The 18790-nt window shown below is 37.5% G+C and overlaps 1 protein-coding gene across 3 annotated transcripts; it reads right to left on the bottom strand.

The window, feature by feature from the left end:
- Window positions 1-3666: 3666 nt before the first annotated feature.
- LOC107775654 (sucrose synthase) lies at window positions 3667-9818 on the bottom strand. 3 transcript variants are annotated; one of them, XM_016595402.2, is made up of 14 exons: window positions 9517-9818; window positions 7923-8063; window positions 7367-7493; window positions 7104-7255; window positions 6827-7019; window positions 6355-6690; window positions 6174-6269; window positions 5914-6087; window positions 5692-5808; window positions 5412-5578; window positions 5088-5312; window positions 4437-5000; window positions 4036-4174; window positions 3667-3893 (listed from the first exon to the last, which is right to left on the bottom strand). In XM_016595402.2, the coding sequence occupies exons 2-14, from the start codon at window positions 8018-8020 to the stop codon at window positions 3864-3866; spliced, it is 2418 nt and encodes an 805-aa protein (XP_016450888.1). In that variant the 5' UTR covers window positions 8021-8063; window positions 9517-9818; the 3' UTR covers window positions 3667-3863. The 3 variants fall into 3 exon arrangements, with proteins under 3 accessions (XP_016450888.1, XP_016450889.1, XP_075079597.1); XM_016595403.2 differs by lacking the exon at window positions 9517-9818 and adding an exon at window positions 8217-8442; XM_075223496.1 differs by lacking the exon at window positions 9517-9818 and adding an exon at window positions 8168-8195.
- Window positions 9819-18790: the final 8972 nt, after the last annotated feature.

Genomic DNA, 18790 nt, shown 5'->3' with positions numbered 1-18790 from the left:
AATTGTCATTCCCATTTCATTTTGTTGCGATAGCTTGGTGCGCGTGTTGGTTGATTTGTGATTCTACGTTATTTGAGTAGCATGTCTTAATTTTCATCTAAATTGTTTTAATTAATTTTTATTTTGATTGTGATGTATGCAGTCTCGATTCTTGAATAAATGCTTTTAATTGGGTACATGAAAAATTTGGAGTTCTTTCTTTCTTCGCAAGGAATAAGAATGGGCCATAGGTGGGTATGGAACTATAAGGAATTTAGGTCAAGTAATAGATCATGTTAGCTAGCCTATTTGCCCCAATAATATCTTGTTCATAAATTTGACCTTACAACAATCTCAAAAGATTAGAAAAAAATAATTAAATGCGCTAGCTGCTTTAGGCGCGATTAACAAATAAACCATCGTAATTATGGGTACGGTTCCCGTGACATAGTTACGATGCCTAATTTCAAAATTCGGGTGTGCATTTCATGTGACCCGATCATAACAACTTTGAACCATAAAAAAATAAACATATCGCAAACCGCAGGTGCATTTCATGTAGCGTGGTTTGCGGTGTGTTCCAAAACGGCAAGTGTACGACAATCGTAACTTGTTCAAGAAATAATTCCATAAATCCTGAAAGCGGTTTAAAATAATTAAAAATGGTTATAAAGTTAAAAATGCACAATAGGTTTAAAACATGTAACTAATCAGATAATTTGGCCAATTATTAATAGTTAAGCGACCATGCTAAAATCACGAAATCCGGGAATGCCTAACACCTTCTCCCGGGTTAACAGAATTCCTTACTCGGATTTCTATGTTTCGCGGACGATAAATAGAGTCAAACTTCCTCGATTTGGGATTTAAACCGGTGACTTGGGACACCATAAATTATCCCAAGTGGCGACTCTGAACTTAAATAAATAATCTCGTTTCGATTGTCACTTTAATTACAAAAAACTCCCTTATACCCCTTTCGAGGGTAGAAAAAGGAGGTGTGACATAGTCCACGCCTCCTACATGGCCTGAACCCCGATCGCATCAAATTTTGCTAGCCCATCAAAAACAAAGTAAGGAATAATAGTCACAGCCTCGCCATGATCGTTCCTCATTTTTTGGAATTTTAGGGCCATAAAATTGGAATTTCACCTGATTCTCAGATTTTCGTATGCTATAGTTCACGCCTCCAGCATGAGACTGTGCCACAGTACCTCGATCGCTTAAAATTTTCTAGGACCATAAAAACTGAACTAAGTATCAATAGTCACCGCCTCGTCATGACCGTTTCTCATTTTTGGCATTTTATGATCGTAAAACTAGAATTCTGCCCGATTCTTAGATTTTTGTGTGTTATAACCCAAGCCTCCTGTATAGGCTCGAGCTAGTGGATCTCAATCACCTAAAATTTTGCCAAACTGTAAAAAATGACCTAAGAAACAATAGTCACTCTCTCACCATGATCGTTCTTCTTTTTGGTGTTTAAGGCATAAAAATGGATTTTCGCCTGATTCAAAAAATTTCGTATGTTATAGCCCACGCCTCCAGTATGGGCCCGGGCCACCGGACCACGATCACTTAAAATTTTTCCGGACCATCAATAACCACCTAAGGAACAATAGTCACTATCTCGCTATGACCGTTTCTCTTTTTTGGTGTTTTAAGGCCATAAAACTAGAATTTTGCTCGATTCCAAAAAATTTTGTGTGCTATGCTCACGCCTTCTATATGGACCCGGACCACTGCACCTCAATCGCCTAAAATTTTGTCGGACCATCAAGTAGACCTAAGGAACAATAGTTACCGCATCTCCATGATCGTTCCTCATTTTTTAGCATTTTAGGGCCTTAAAACTGAAATTCCGCCCGATTCTCAAATTTTCGTGTGTTATAGCCCATGCCTTCTACATGGGCCCGAGTTACCGGACCCCGATCGCCTAAAATTTTGCCGGAGCATCAAAAATGAGTTAAAGAACAATAGTCATTGTCTCACCATGACCGTTTATTATTTTTGGCATTTTCGGTCCATAAAATTAGAATTCCGCCTGATTCCTAGATTTTCGTGTGCCATAGCCCACGTCTCCTGCATGGACTCGGGCCACCGGATCTTGATCGCCTAAAATTTTGTCGGACCATCAAAAACGACCTAAGGAACAATAGTCACCGGCTTGCCATGACCGTTCCTCGTTAATTTGTAATTTAGGACCATAAAATTAGAATTCCGCCCGATTTCCAAATTTTCATGTGCTACAGCCCGCATCTTCTGCCTGGGCCCGGGTCACCGGATCCCAATTGCTTAAAAAAATTTTGGACCATAAAAAGCGACCTAAGGAACAACACTCACCACTTTGCTATGACAGTTCCTCATTTTTTATCTTTTTAGGGCCATAAAACTGGAATTCTGCACGATTCACAGATCATGTGTTATTGTCCATGCCTCCTGCATGGGCCCGGGCCACCTAACCTTGATCGACTTAAAATTTTTCCGGGCCATAAAAATGACCTAAGGAACAATCACCGCCTCGCCATCATTTTTGGAGTTTTAGGGTCATAACATTTGAATTATGCCCGATTCCTAATTTTTCGTATGTTATAGCTCACACCTCCTGCATGGACCCAGATCACCGGACCCCCAATCACCTAAAATTTTGTCGGATCATCAAAAATAACCTAAGAAACAATAGTCACCGCCTTGCCATGACCAATTAGCTTCTTGGTAATAACTTAATCTATAAATAAAATGTCGTATGATAGGAAACTACCACGTTAATTTTGGAGAGATATGACTGGTCATATAATAGGGGAAGCAGATACAAGCTTTTTTTTTAATAGCCGGATAAATGACTACAAGATCATCAATCTACTCTACCTCAATTCACCATTTTAAATCTTTTACAAAAGGTTTTTCCTTACCAGCTCCTTCAACCTAATCCTTAAATTCTTGTTTTTATCATTTTGTTAGTTGTGATTTTGCATGTTTGCGTAAAATGAAACGAGTGGAATAATTGTGTAAAACCATATATATTAATGTAAGTGAAGCATGTGAAAGATTGACCTTGAATGGAACTAGCTACTACTCTTAGGTTTTAACTATTTGGTGAAACATTGTTATAAAATCTTGTTGAATATCTTTGTTATTGTGATCGTACATTCTAACTTTTTACATTTCTAATGCTACGATAATTTTAAGAAAAAATACGAGATATAAATTGCTTTCTTGTAAAAGCTTCAATCCCAAGACTCTAACACAAAATCTCTTAGTTAAAGATTGAGGACCCCAACAACTCCTCCACACCCTCGACACTGTATTTAGCCTAATAGTCCCAAGACTTTTTTATGCATACTTTTCTTTCTTTTTCTCCTCTTACACATTTGTCTCTGCTAACGACAAAATTATTTCTCTTCTAGAAAATATACCAAATTAATAGGTTCTCTCGTCAATGTTGTCAAAGTTAAAAGGTTTGCCTTTGATTCTTTTTTTGACCTTTGCCAATATAGGATAGGAAATTCAACATTATCCAATAAGTTATCTCCAGTGTGGTTGGCAAAATTGACCTTATAATAACATTAGGGTAACACAAGTCTTTATCTAGAGTGAATATATTTCCAAATGGAATAACTAGGAAATAATTCTAGCTTTTTTAGTCAATTCCAATAACAGAATGCATAGTCTTAAGAAAACAGGATAAACAGATTGAAATTTGATATTTTTATTCACATTAAAACTACAGAATGTCAAATTTGCAATCCTCTTGATAACTACAGACAGAACAAAATGCAAATAAAAAGACAAGTAGAAAAGCAAAAAGATACAAATGGAAAATAAAACTAGACAACATTTTCTAAGACAATGTGGATAACAACCAGACTCAGAACTTTGTCAATTTACTCAACAGCCAATGGAACTGCTTCAGCCTGAACCAAAACAAAAGATAAATACTTCATTAGCAGCTTCTTAAATGAAGAATATTAACAACTTTAGCTACTGCTTAAGTTAGTGCACTCAAGTTTTGAGTGCCTATACAATTGCAGGAGTGCAGAAAGCAATGAAACTCACCAGCTTGCGGAATTTGAGAGCATAGAACATTTCAAGATAACGGCGAATTTCAAGACGATCAAGCTTGGAAACATGCTTCCAGAATCCATATACAGCAGCCAGTGTCAACAACCGATCCGAGTATATTTGCCATGTGTACCTTTTAATTAATTAGCAAAGAATCAACAACAACAAACCTAGTGTAATCTCACAATTAAGTAGAGTTTGAGGAGGGTAACGTGCACGCAGATCTTACCCCTACCTTGTGAAGGTAGAGAGACTGTTTCTGATAGACCTTCAGCTCAAAGAACAGTGAAAAGGAAGCAACAAACAATAACAACAGCAAGTAGGTTTTGCAAAAATGAGCTTAATAATGATCATAGTAGGTTTTGCAAAAATGAAAAGAGTAGCAGTTTGCTTACTTCTCCTGTATACGCTTAAGGCCGCCCTCGGAAATGGCTTCCCAGTGCGAAGGTTCTTTCTTACATTTCTCAAAGAAATCAGCGAGAAGTTCAGCTGCCTGATCCCCGTGGTATGGATCAATGTGGAAACCAGATTTCCCGTGAACGATGATCTCAGCTGGACCACCGTGATTAGTTGCAAATGTAGGCAAACCACAGGTCATGGCCTCAACAACAGTCAAACCAAAAGCCTCGTAAAATGCAGGCTGCACGAAAGCTCCCCTAGTATCGGCAATGTACCTGTAGAGTTCGCCATTCCTCACGCGGTTCATCTGGGAAGAAATCCATCGGAATTGGCCGTTCAAATTGTGAGTCTTTATAAGTTCGTACATCTTCTTCATCTCTGCCTGTTCTTCCAAGTCTTTGGATTCTTTCCTTCGGTCTCCTCCAACCACGACAAGGTTAACCAACTCCCTTAGCCGTGGGTTCTTGGCGTACAGCTCGACAAGTCCAGTTAAGTTCTTCACTCGATCCAATCTAGCCATAGTGAATATGATAGGCTTATTCCTGTTCTTCAGCACACACCTGATCGAATAACAAATCTATTCAGTACAAACTTGTTTACATAATTAGCCATAATTTTGCAGCAGGATTGCTAGTTTAGTAACATACATGTGTTCGTCATTCTCAACATCACTAAACAGCAGCTCCTCAATTTCAGGGTGATATGCTGTCAATCTCTTTTCCTTCTCGTAGTATGGGAAATAGAGATTCATATCAGCTCCTGGTGACACAATGTTAAATTTGGGGTCAAACACATCAATGCCGTGAACAACTCTATACAGTCCAGGCATTGTGAACGCCATGTGGCTCTCGTACTGTCCAACAGTGTCCTTGCTGGAAAATTTAGAAATGATTTAGGATCAAACACAGTATTTAATCATATAGGGAAATACATTGTAATTTAATCAGAGTGGGAAACTGATGTAAAAATACCTTCCCGCTATCTCCTGGAAAGTGCTGGTGATGATGAAATCGGTGTGATTCATTGCAATAAGATCGGCAGTAAACTGGGCTGAGAAATGGTATTTTTCATCAAATTTCTTCAAGTAGATATCAGAATCAGGATATTTTGTTTTCTCCAAAGCATGAGCTATCGTGCACTGCATAAGGCAAAGTAGACGGAAAAAAAAAAGAGAGAGAGAACTCTTAAATCTTTTAGTTGCAAACGAAAGGAAATGCAAAGATGAAATTACATGTCACAAACATTGCCGACCTGTGTTACACCTAATTTGTGAGCCAACAAGGAGGCAGCAAGGTTGCCCTCACTATAATTGCCAATGATAAGATCTGGCTTAGCCTGCAATTCTGCAGCAATTTCTTTCGCCACATCCTAATGCAATAAAATCCGAAGTTTTAGCGGAAGTCAAAGCAAGCAGAAAATTGCTGCCAAAACCAATTGGAAGATTGAAAAATGAATAGAGAAAGCTTGCTTCACCTCAGTGAATGTCTCCATGTATGGCCAGACTTCAAAGCGAGAGATCCATTTGCGAACAATGCCCTTCTCGGTCCTAAAGGGGACCCTAAGAATGTGTGAGTGCTCTGTTCCAAACACTTTCTCAAGCCTCTGACCACAAGTGGTACCAACCGCATCAGGCAGCAGCCGAGTAACCTGAGAATTTAAGCAAGAGTGCTGTATTAGAACAGATAAAATCCTGCATAATCATAAGTTTAAACACAATTACTGGGAATACGAACAATAAGAATACGCGGTTTGATGTCAAGTCCTTGCTCCTTTATGCGCTTGAGCATCTCACGCTCCAAAGCAGGAACTTGATCCAAAATATAGACAACCTGCAAATTAAAGGAGGTTCATCTCAGCACTTGTGGCAGTAGGGTTTAAAGAGATAATAAGACCGAACACAGATAAGCAGTGCACCTGGCCACCAGTGTCGGGGTAACCCAAGACATTTTCCTGGGCGAAATAACCATGGGGTGAAAGTATGACCACATTAAAAACCATTGGAATTCTACCAAGGAACTTCTCAAGCGTGCACGAGTCAGGAGCCTCGAGGAGATCCAGGAGCATGCAGATCATCTCTAGAACACGCTCCGCAGTGTCACCCCAACCCCTCTCCAAGCCAATTTCTTGGAACTTGTGCTCAAATGCCGAGTATGAAGTTTCAGGGGAAAGGGTAGTGAGGTATTCCTCAGCTTTCCTTAGGACATTTTGGAGAGTATTTAAGTCCTGAATTCTGTCATTCAGCATCATTGTCTACACAGAAAACCAGAAGTCGGTAAGTTTGAACATATTAATCACTCAGTGGTTGCATAAATCAGTTTCCACTGAAATTTTCGCGGAGCAAAACAACTAAACTAAATTCATAGACAAACAGGAAAAACAAGTTTACCTTGCCCTTGTAGTGGTGAACTCGAAGAAACTCGAGAAGAGGGGTCATGCTTTCCTTGTCATGGAACATTTTGGCAGAGAGGTGTCGGTTAAGGAATTCAACTCCATTTCCAATTGATTTGGTGAGGGTTGGTTTTGGAAATGATGCAGTGAAGGGCTCAAAATCCAACTCAAGAACAAAGTTATCGTGCGAGCTGCATCAGTCAAAAACACAACTTTAATCAAAAAGTTCAGAACATGTTATCTAACAAATCAACAAATTCGAACCTAAAACTTACGTTCCATTAACAAGTTCTTCCTTGAATTGCAAATACTCAGGCACGGTAAGCTCCTCAACAACAAGAGCGTTGACATTCACACGAACGTATTCCCACACACCAGGCCTCAGACGAATGGCAAGCGCAACCCAAGGGGACAAAACAATTGCTTCCTAGTATGACAAAATACACCAGATTTTAAATACTAGCCACAAACTGACACATATGTGATCTTAGTAAAACAATAAATGCTATCCATCACCTAACACTAAAACCACAAATACCTGAGTGGATTTCAGGACTTCTTCAAAAGCATGATCATTCAGTTTGTTTTTGTCTTCTTTGTGAATTGAATCAAATTCAGCCAGCAACTGGTGAGGTTTCAGTATCCCTTTTCCATGGCTTTCAATCCTGCAACAGCCAAAACCAGCATGAATAACCCATGATACACATATTTAAACTAAATTAACAATTTGTATATATTCAATATATTTTTAAGACAAATATATGGATTGGACCAAAGCGACTGGGTTCGGCCGAACCCGTACTCAATGGGCCCGGTACACTAAGCGAGATATGTGGAAGGGCCGGACCACTAGGGTCTACTACACGCAGCCTTAGCTCGAAACCGTGACCTCCTTGTCACATGAGGTCAACTTTACGAGTTACGCCAAGATACACTTCCTATGCTCAAGCCATAATTAAGTAAATAAACGTGTATTCTCTCAAACATTTTAAGTTGTCAGTTGAAATGGTCGCACTTTGTTCATATATTAGTCCATACATTAGAACTGGCAAATAACACCAACTAAATCAAAGAACAATCTGCTAAGACTATACCTTGAAAGAAACAGCAAAATCTCATTGCGATGAGCAGCCAAAGTAGCATCAAGACGTTCACGAAGGCTATGAACACGAGTCAGCACACGTTCCGCCATTGCAGTTGAATTCAGCAGCTGGAATTCCTCAGATGACTTTCAACTGTAACAAACCAAATAAAATACTGCTAATTTTAAAAAACAACAAAATTTAACATAGTACTATTAAGAAAAAGTTGAGATTGTCAAAGAAAGTCATCTAATCACCCAAATTTTCAATGATCTGGAATATACTACAACAAATTTCAAACCTCACCTAGTACTATATGGTAAAACTAGTACACCTACCAACATAGTAACATTTAGTACTGTACTTAATTGAATAATTCTGTGAAAAAAATACTATGATATGCGTGACAACCAATATATGACTACGAAAGTTAACTAATAAATTAATGTCCCCCAATAAAAACACTACAGAGAGAAGCTACAGTGATCTTCCTATTATAAATGTATGTTGTAGTCTTTTTCACTATTTAGTTGAACCACAATTGAAAAATCAATAAACACTAAATAAGGAGTAACACATACTATATGAGCAATACCCTTCATTTTTTAAAAGGAATAAAGTTAAAAGAATATGCCAGCTAGAATTTAGTAGACATCAACAAAAGCTAGCTCTCCATTTTTTTCAACATCTCACTCGAAAACAAAAAGAGGAAAAACTTGTGACGAAATCAAACACTAATAAACGTAATCCTGGAGATAGAAATATCTTGAATAGGAAATACCATTTTTAAATTTTTCCATGTTTTCTATCAAAGTCATATATTTAATAGCTCGAACCCAAAAAATTTAATTAAAAATAAATATATTTAATAGCTCGAACCCGAAAACTCTAATTAAAAATAAATATATTTAATAACTTGAACCCGAAAAGTCTGATTAGAAGTAAATAGACCATATCCCTTATGAATGAAAAGTTGAAAACTACTTGATAAGACACGTGTAACACAAATATGGAGTAATTTCTTTAGGAGAAAAAAATATAGATAGAGAAGTTTGATTTGTCTTCTAGTCAACCTTCACCAGCCAAGTCAAACTTATGTGCTATTTTTAATGAATAATCCGTAATATTCTAGCGGTGACGGTTATGAACAAACTTTTCTACCAATAAATTTAGCTCTCTAGTGTTTCTATATCACTAAAAGAAAAAAAAGTATAGTTGGATTTGCAGACTTTTTTCTTTATGGGATTTTGACTAGTTGAAAAAACAGACTTTTCGACCAAGAAATTTCTCACAACCTGATCGTCTTTTCAGTCAACAGAAAAAAAAATGGTTAAGATTTTGAAAATGATCATATGGGTTCTTTTTTGCAGCTAAATCTGGACGATCATCTAACAAAAAAAAAGCAGAAAATGAAGTAATCAAGAACAGTTGTTCAAGTAAATGCTACTGGAAAAAAAGATTAAAAATCAAAGAAATATTCCATTTTCTGAGGATGAGAACAACGTCAAATTTTCATGATAAAGACTGGAAAACAAATTTTTACGCACCGACACAAAACAGAAGAAAATGACAGAGTTATTATGCAAAATGGAAGTTGCAGCTTTACCTTTTAAAGAAAAAGAAGAGAGCAAAAATGAGAGGAATAAGGAATGGAATGGAATAATGAAGCTAATGGAAGAAAAAGAGAACACGAATAAGCAGCAAATGAAATGAACGGAAGGAATGGAAATCAAAGAAGGAAATGAAAGAGTTTTGTTTATGAATGTTGAGCGAGGAATGGAATGGGTAGAGCACCCTTTTTATACAAAACAAAAGTGTATACGTGTCCTTTAAATTATTTAATTAACTAGACAAACAAGATGCTACTAGTACTATCATTTATATCTGGTTTGGTGACTAATAAGCTGTGAAAGAAAGGCAAAGGCAAAATTATTTCCCTACAATATATAGCTTACAGTTTGAGTTGTGTAAGTAGCTATTAATGTTTGTACAAGTAGATTGTCTAAATCACACGGTCTCTTGACATACAGTTATCTCAAAGTCTACGTGAATACGGAATATTTTATACATTGAATTGACATGTGCGGTACATGAATGTAGAATATTTTATGCATTGTGCGACCACTTTGACTAGTAAGCTGTGTTAGAAAGGCAAATTGGTATTTATTTATTTATCTGTTTTAGTTTTTCTTTGGTCCTTTGGGTATATTGAATGACCAATTGCCTCTTCTCCTTCTTTTTCCAATCTGGAAAAAGAAGACTGGTTGGAATTCTCAAGACCTTCAGTAAAACTCATCTTTTTTTTTCATAAATATTTTAAAACCTACTAGTACTAGTATTAAAATGAATAAACATCATCAGTGAAAAATGAAAATGTATATAATTGACCCTAATTTATTTAGGAGGAGGCGATTGTTTTTACTAACGCTTACTTCATATTGCGGTTGGACATTATAACCAACCTTTAATACTTCGAAATTTGTCAAAAAAATACCCTCATACTGTTGCGGAAGCCAAATGTATAGAGTGTGAATAAGTCACAACTACTATACCAAAAATTATGACAACCACCAAATAATAAATAAGACAATAAAGCAATAATAAAGGGAACACCAGAATTTACGAGGTTCGGCTAATTTTGCCTACTCCTCGGACACAACCAAATATTTTATTCCACTCCAAAAATACAAGTGAAATAATACTAAAGAGAGAAGATACAAATGCCTTAAACAGATGAGAAGGCAAATGAGAGGTGTGTCAATCCTAAACATTAGGCCTTCTTTTATAGGGGAAAAATTCCCTCCAAACTTAACTCCCAACCAATGTGGGACTTTGGCATTTTGCCAAACTTCAACAAATCTCCACCTTGGCAAAATTCCACATTTTCAATTCTCTCTCAATAACAAATTTTGGTTGTGTCTTCATCTTCAATCTTCAGTGTTCAACAATGTTGATCAAATCCAAACAATGTTGAAACTTGACCGCAGTCACCACCTTTGTCAGCATATCAGCAGGATTCTCTGTAGTATGAATTTTCTTCACCGTGACTCCACCTTCTTCTATGATTTCTCGTACGAAATGATACCGAACATCAATGTGCTTCGTCCTTGCATGATAAACTTGGTTCTTCGCTAATTGAATAGCACTTTGACTATCACAAAAATTGTGATACCTTTTTGTTCAACACCAAGCTCCTTTAGCAATCCTTGAAGCCAAATTGCCTCTTTCACAGCATCTGTAATAGCCATGTACTCTGCCTCTGTTGTAGACAAAGCAACTGTTGACTGCAAAGTAGACTTCCAACTAACTGGTGCCTTTGCAAAAGTAAACACATAACCAGTAGTTGATCTTCGTTTGTCCATATCACCCGCAAAATCTGAGTCACAATATCCAACTACAGACTGATTGTCTTCCTGCTCAAAAACTAACCCGACATCTACAGTATTATGAATATACCGTAAAATCCACTTCACAGCTTGCCAATGCTCCTTCCCTGGATTGTGCATATATCTGCTAATAACTCCAACAGCTTGTGAAATGTCAGGCCTTGTGCAAACCATTGCATACATCAAGCTACCAACAACATTTGCGTATGGTACCTTTGACATATACTCTCGTTCAGCTTCATCCATTGGCGACATAGTAGTACTTAGCTTAAAATGGGAAGCAAGTGGAGTACTAACTGGCTTAGTCTTGTCATCTATGCCAAAACGTTGAAGTACTCTCTTCAAATATTCCTTTTGAGATAAACAGAGTTTCTTTGAACGTCTATCTCTAATTATCTCCATGCCAAGAATTTTCTTTGCCTCACCCAAATCCTTCATCTCGAACTCCTTCTTCAGTTGAATCTTCAACTTATCAATTTCTTCCGAATTCTTGGAAGCTATCAACATATCATCAACATATAGGAGAAGATATACAAAGGAACCATCTTTAAGCTTGTGCAAATACACACAATGATCGTATTTGCTTCTCTTGTACCCTTGCCGCAACATAAACTCGTCAAATCGCTTGTACCATTGTCTAGAAGATTGTTTCAATCCGTACAACGATTTTTCAAGTTTGCACACCATATTTTCTTTTCCAGCAACTTTGAATCCTTCTGGCTGAGTCATGTAGATTTCCTCCTCCAAGTTTCCATGTAAAAACGCAGTTTTTACATCCATCTGAACTAGTTCCAAATCCAATTGTGCTACCAAAGCCAACATAATTCTAATGGAGGAATGTTTTACAACTGGAGAAAACACTTCATTGTAATCAATTCCCTCCTTTTGAGCATATCCTTTGGCCACCAATCTTGCTTTGTAGCGAACATCTACTTGGTTAGGAAATCCTTCCTTCTTTGCAAATACCCATTTGCACCCAATTGCTTTCTTTCCCTTCGGGAGATTGGCCAATCTCCATGTATGATTCTGATGAAGGGACTGTATCTCATCATTCATGGCAATCCCCCACTTATCTTCTTCTGAACTTTGAACAGCGTCTTTATAAGTAGTAGGAACATCATCAGCTACAATTGAGGTTGCACAAGCAACCGTCTCTATGAGACGAACAGGTTTCGTTATTGTTCTTTTTGGCCTGCTGGTTGCTATTGATTCAAGTTGTTGTTGAGATTCCTGAGTTGGAATCTCCTCTACTGGCTCTCCTTCCAGAGGGTAATCTTCATTTGTTTCCTCCTCTGCTTCTTGTGTAGGAAAAATAAATTTTCCCTCAAACTCCACCTGCTTAGAAGCACCTTCATTTTGTTTGGTATCTTCTGTTACCTTATTTACCGTAGCAAATTCATCAAAGGTAACATCTCTGCTGAATATTACTTTCTTTGTCATAGGGCACCATAAGCGATATCCTTTGACTCCAGAAGTAATTCCCATAAAAATAGCCTTCTTTGCCCTTGGATCCAATTTTGACTCCGTCACATGATAATATGCAGTTGAGCCAAACACGTGCAAAGAGTTATAATCTACAGCAGGTTTTCCGTACCATTTTTCAAATGGTGTTTTGCCATCAATAGCAGCAGATGGTAGACGATTAATGAGGTGGCATGCATATGTAATTGCCTCAGCCCAAAATTCTTTGCCCAAGCCAGCATTGGACAACATACACCGTACCTTCTCCAGCAAGGTCCGGTTCATACGTTCTGCCACTCCATTCTGTTGTGGTGTATGTCTAACAGTGAAGTGTCGGACGATGCCATCATTTTCACAGACCTTATTAAAATGATCATTTTTGTATTCACCTCCATTGTCTGTGCGAATACACTTGATCCTCCTGCCTGTTTGATTCTCTACCATCGTCTTCCATTTGAGAAAAATTCCCAGCACTTCATCTTTGTTTTTCATTGTATACACCCACACTCTTCGAGAAAAATCATCAACAAAGGTTACAAAATAGTGCTTCCCACCCAATGAAGGTGTTTTGGAAGGACCCCAAACATCAGAGTGTACATAATCCAAAATGCCTTTAGTATTATGGATCGCTGTACCAAATTTAACCCTTGTCTGTTTCCCTTTGACACAATGCTCACAAAACTCCAAGTTGCAAGCCTTTACTCCTTTTAACAATCCTTGATCTGATAGAGTTTTCAATGATTTTCCTCCAGCATGTCCCAAGCGCATGTGCCATAGCTTGGTTGCTTCTGCCTCTTTGTCGTCACTGGATGTCACTGTCGCTGTCCCAATAACTGTACTGCCACGATAGCGGTACATATTATTATTCTTCCGATTAGCCTTCATTACCACTAGTGCACCGGAGCATACTCTCATCACTCCATTTTCTGCAATGATTTTGAACCCTTTTGATTCTAGGGCTCCCACAGAGATGAGATTCTTCTTCAAATCTGGTACATATCGAACATCTATCAATGTTCTGATCATTCCATCATGGTTCCTTAATCGTATTGAACCAATGCCATATGAGGTAAGAGGGCTGTTATCCGCTGTGTGGACGACTCCATATTCTCCTTCTTGAAATTCCACGAACCAGTCCCTGTTGGGACACATATGATAGCTACAAGCCGAGTCCATCAACCATATGTCTGAAGATGTTGATGACTCTGTTGTAACTAATGAGAAGTCTGAATCATCACAATCAGCTACATTTGAATCCATAATGGCCTTTCCATTGTTATGTTTGGCCTTATTCTTCAACTTCGGACAGTCTTTCTTCCAGTGCCCTTTTTCTCGACAAAGGCACATTCATCTTTGCTGGGTCTGGATCTTGACTTGGATCTTCCCTTCTTTGTCCTCGTTTGATTTTGAGGACGACCCCTCACAAATAGTGCTTCTCCTTCTCCGCCCTTCTGTTTTTCTCGCTTTCTTTGTTCATAGCTGTACAAAGCCGAACAAACTTCTCTGAGAGAAACTTCGTCATTTCCATGGAGTAGAGTAGTTTCAAGGTGCTCGTACTCATCAGGAAGTGACGCCAACAACATCAAGGCCAAGTCACCATCATCATAAGTTGTATCCATATTTTGCAAATCTGTAACCAACTTATTGAAACTGGTGATATGTTCATTCATCGTGGTACCAGGAACATAGGTGAAGTGAAACAGTCTCTTCTTCATGTACAATTTATTTTGACTGTTTTTCTTCAAAAATTTATCCTCCAGTGCTTTCCATAATTTACTTGCAGAAGTTTCCTTTGTGTATGGATATTTCTGCTCTCTAGCAAGGTAGGATCGAATGGTACCGCAAGCAACACGGTTGATAATTCTCCAATCTTCTTCTCCAATAACATCTGGTTTCTTTTCTTCAATGGCCAGATCTAGCCCTTGTTGAAAAAGGACATCTAGAACCTCGCCTTGCCACATCCCAAAATGTCCGGACCCGTCAAATATTTCGACCGCAAATTTCGCATTTGACACAATTCTTGTCATAAGCGAAGATGCCAATGATGACGTATTGTTGACACTTGATGTAGATTCTTCTTGTTTATTGTCTCCCATCTTTGACACAAATATTATTTAATAGCTGACGACACAAATCAAGATTATTTCCTTTCTGGTGTGGAAGATCAGACTAAGCTGCAACCACAGAGCATACTCAGACAGAACCTTGACTCAGTTACCAAGATAAATCTTTTCTGATGTGGAAGATCAGACTATGCTGCAACCACAGAGCATACTTAGACAGTACCTTGGCTCTGATACCAATTGTTGCGGAAGCCAAATGTATAGAGTGTGAATAAGTCACAACTACTATACCAAAAATTATGACAACCACCAAATAATAAATAAGACAATAAAGCAATAATAAAGGGAACACCAGAATTTACGAGGTTCGGCTAATTTTGCCTACTCCTCGGACACAACCAAATATTTTATTCCACTCCAAAAATACAAGTGAAATAATACTAAAGAGAGAAGATACAAATGCCTTAAACAGATGAGAAGGCAAATGAGAGGTGTGTCAATCCTAAACATTAGGCCTTCTTTTATAGGGGAAAAATCCCCTCCAAACTTAACTCCCAACCAATGTGGGACTTTGGCATTTTGCCAAACTTCAACACATACCTTATCCTATATTTCATGTGATCTTATATGTCATTAAACATTCCTCAAACACATACAGGTTCATCCGTTAAACTGCTAATAAACTATCCCATGATTAATTATTTTGAGATTAGTTATTCCGGGATTGTATTATTTCACCTTCTCATAGGGATAAAAATAATACTACAATATAATCTCGGAATCGGGATTAGTACCGCAATTTAATTTATCCCAACTAAACATGGGATAAACGCATTTCAAAATTAATTACTCCTATCTTGTATTCCTCGAACAAGCCCAACAAAATTTAATAATAAAATAAAATCCGACACAATTTAAAGGACAAGTCTGCAAAATATTACTCCAAGAATGTACGTAGTTGCACAAACCACTACCTTTCACAGTTGTTTTCACCAAAACCACTTTTGTGCTTCTGTATTTAGTACTAATCCAATGGACCCATTATTTGTTTAATACTTGGACCCTAATCGTTAATGATGGCTTATTCGCTTTTCTACTTTTTCTGTCAATTTAATGGCACTAGCTAGGAGGACCTTTATTTCATTTGTGCTTACCATTTGACCTTTTCTATTTTATTGTTAGTGTATTTATAATAATAGCAATTTTCTATTACTTGTATAGGGAAAGAAAAAGTTAATTTGAACAAAGGGTGTAGATAGGAGGTGCACGTGTACGTGTGAGGATTATATATGTTATGTTTTGGTTGTACTGTGTTTCTGGATTTCTTGAATTTTCAAAGGTTCCTATTCTCCTTGACCCCATCATCCTTAAACCAATTACATCTTATATGACGCAATTTCCTTCCCCCCAACTTGTTGTTTAACTCCGTATTTGATATCCGCTTTTAGATTTTTATTAATTTAAATTTATGCTGTAAATTTCATTTAAAAAATTATTCCATACCACAATTTTGTCTATTTTTCTTCCATTTTCTCAACGTAGGAAAACGGTTCTTGGCGTCGCATAACATGTTTAATTTTTTGTTATCTGATCCATGAAATTCTAGAAGTGGGGTTAGAACTATTGCTTTGTTTCTCTCCTCCATTTTAAGTACAAGCATATCTGATCCACCAACTAGGGGTGGGCATATATCGGGTAAAATCGATAACCCGAACCGTTAATTATTTATTGGATTATTGGTATTGGGTTATTGGATTAACGGTTAAAAAAATTATTGAGTTATCAGTTCGGGCTCGGTTTGGCAATTCTGTTATTGGGTAAAACCGATAACCCAATAAGGATTAACTAATTTACTAGTTTACCCTTAAGTATATGCATACTAGGGTTTCATAATTCATAGTTCACTCTTTGATTTCCCTATTCTTTCTCAGTTTCTCTGCCTCACGCTCTCACCAGTCAGCCCGTCAAGACTCAGGCCGACATCAGTCGCATTTCTTAGCTTCTTTCTTTCACTCTTCAGTTGCATCTTCACTTTATTTCTCATATCCATCAGATTCTTCAGTTGCATCTTCACTTCACTCTGTAGTTGCATTTCTCAGACGCATTCTTCAGCTTCAGCTTCAGCTTCATCTTGATTCTTCGTGTAAGTTTTTAGTTGCTTCATCTTCATCTTTTTCTTAGTTTATTTCAAAGCATTCTGTCTCTGGATTTTTCTAAGTTTGTTTGAAAGTTGAAGTGAGTTTTGTCGTGAGCTTTAATTGTTGAGTTGTTACAAAGTTATCTTGTGTCAGTTGTTATAAAATTTGTATTTCATAACTAATAAACTTTTTAATCTATATACATAATTTTGAACTAGAGTAAAAAAGTAGATATCAACGTACAAAGAGTTACTGCTAGTCGTTTGAACAAAGAAGATCTTAAGAACACTGATTTTACCAAAATTGTTGTATACATTGCAAATCTTATAAAACTGTTTTAGCAAAATAGTTTATACCGAAATTGTTTTATACATTGAGAAACTGTTTTAGTTGTTTTATCTTATGGGGTAAACCGATAAACGAACCGATAATGATCGATAACCGATTGACCGATAACTGATAACCAATATCTTATCGGTTTGGTTATCGGGTTATGATATTTGTAAACCAATAACAGTTAGGCAAAACCGATAATATTCATAACCGAACCGAACCGACCGATGCTCACCCCTACCACCAACTACCAAGATAAGACGAGAGTAAACTGGAACTGAATAAATCTCTCATCCTTCTTTAAATTAAGTAAGGGTTCTTCATCATTAAATACGTTTCTTTTTTTTTTCAACTGAAAACAAATATTAAAGATGAGTATATACGGTTAAAATCGGGGTAATGCATACCTCGATTTCCCCGTGAAGAAAACGGAATAAGATCATGAACACACGAGATTGAAATTGAAGTTGGAGCCCTTCGTATCGAGATCCATGAAAGGTGAACGACGTGTTCATCATCGGGCATGATAAAATGACGCACCTTGGACCGATGATGAGTTCTAAAACCTCGGAAAATATGGTAACGGTTACACATAACAGATAGGGGTCGTGATATTCGCATCTAACCGAATATCACGGCACAAATCTCGCTCGATATCGGTTACAGATTAGTAATTAACGAGAAAGGAAGATTTTTACCTTTTTTAGACTTATACTAGGGATGAAACTCTCCTACAATATAAAGGGAAAATTTTTCTTTTGTAACCAACATTGTAACACACGAATCAAAGCAATACAAATTCATTTTATTATCTCTAGCTACTGCTAAAGTTCTTATTTAATTGTTCTGTTCTCCAATTGTGCTCGAACCAAGGGTCCAATCGAGGGCAAAGTTACTATTCAACCTAGGTTCGGGCTAGTCCATAACATTACAACTGGTTTGATCGTTTATTTTGTCTTTAACTCGTTTATTTAATATTCTTGATTATTTGTGTTGAATCAATCCACGTATCCTTAGAACCGTGTATAAATTTAATTGTTATCCGATTTAAGGGTAAAAAGTTTGGCATCCACCGTAGGGCTAAGGATAATAGTAGTGATTTGATATTAATCTCCATAACACACCATATTTTACACTTATTCTTTAAAGTCTTAATTTCAGGTCAGCTCAAAATGTTGAAATTTCAGTCTACCCACTTGAACGTTGATGCTGAGTCTGGCCATCATGGCGAATATAATAATTTGGTGCCAAGCAACGAGGTACCTCCTGCTGATCCAAACAGTGTCCTAGTTATTGAAGATGCTAACTCAACGGTGTCCCAACCAATCCCGAAAATAGTATTTGCGGAGGACCCTGGCCGACAACTTGAGGAGCGCCCGAAGGCGAAGGTGATGGGGTAAGCCTACGGCTAATCTTCAAAATGTTGCAGGCTCAATAGGCGGCAATAGCACAGCTGCAGAATTAAAGCCACGCCCCTAAAAAGGTTGAACCCGAGCAAT

This window comes from Nicotiana tabacum, chromosome 10, assembly GCF_000715075.1.
Source record: "Nicotiana tabacum cultivar K326 chromosome 10, ASM71507v2, whole genome shotgun sequence".
NCBI lineage: Eukaryota > Viridiplantae > Streptophyta > Magnoliopsida > Solanales > Solanaceae > Nicotiana > Nicotiana tabacum.
Note: the sequence above shows the minus strand (reverse complement) of the source record. Positions and strands in the feature narration are given on the sequence as shown.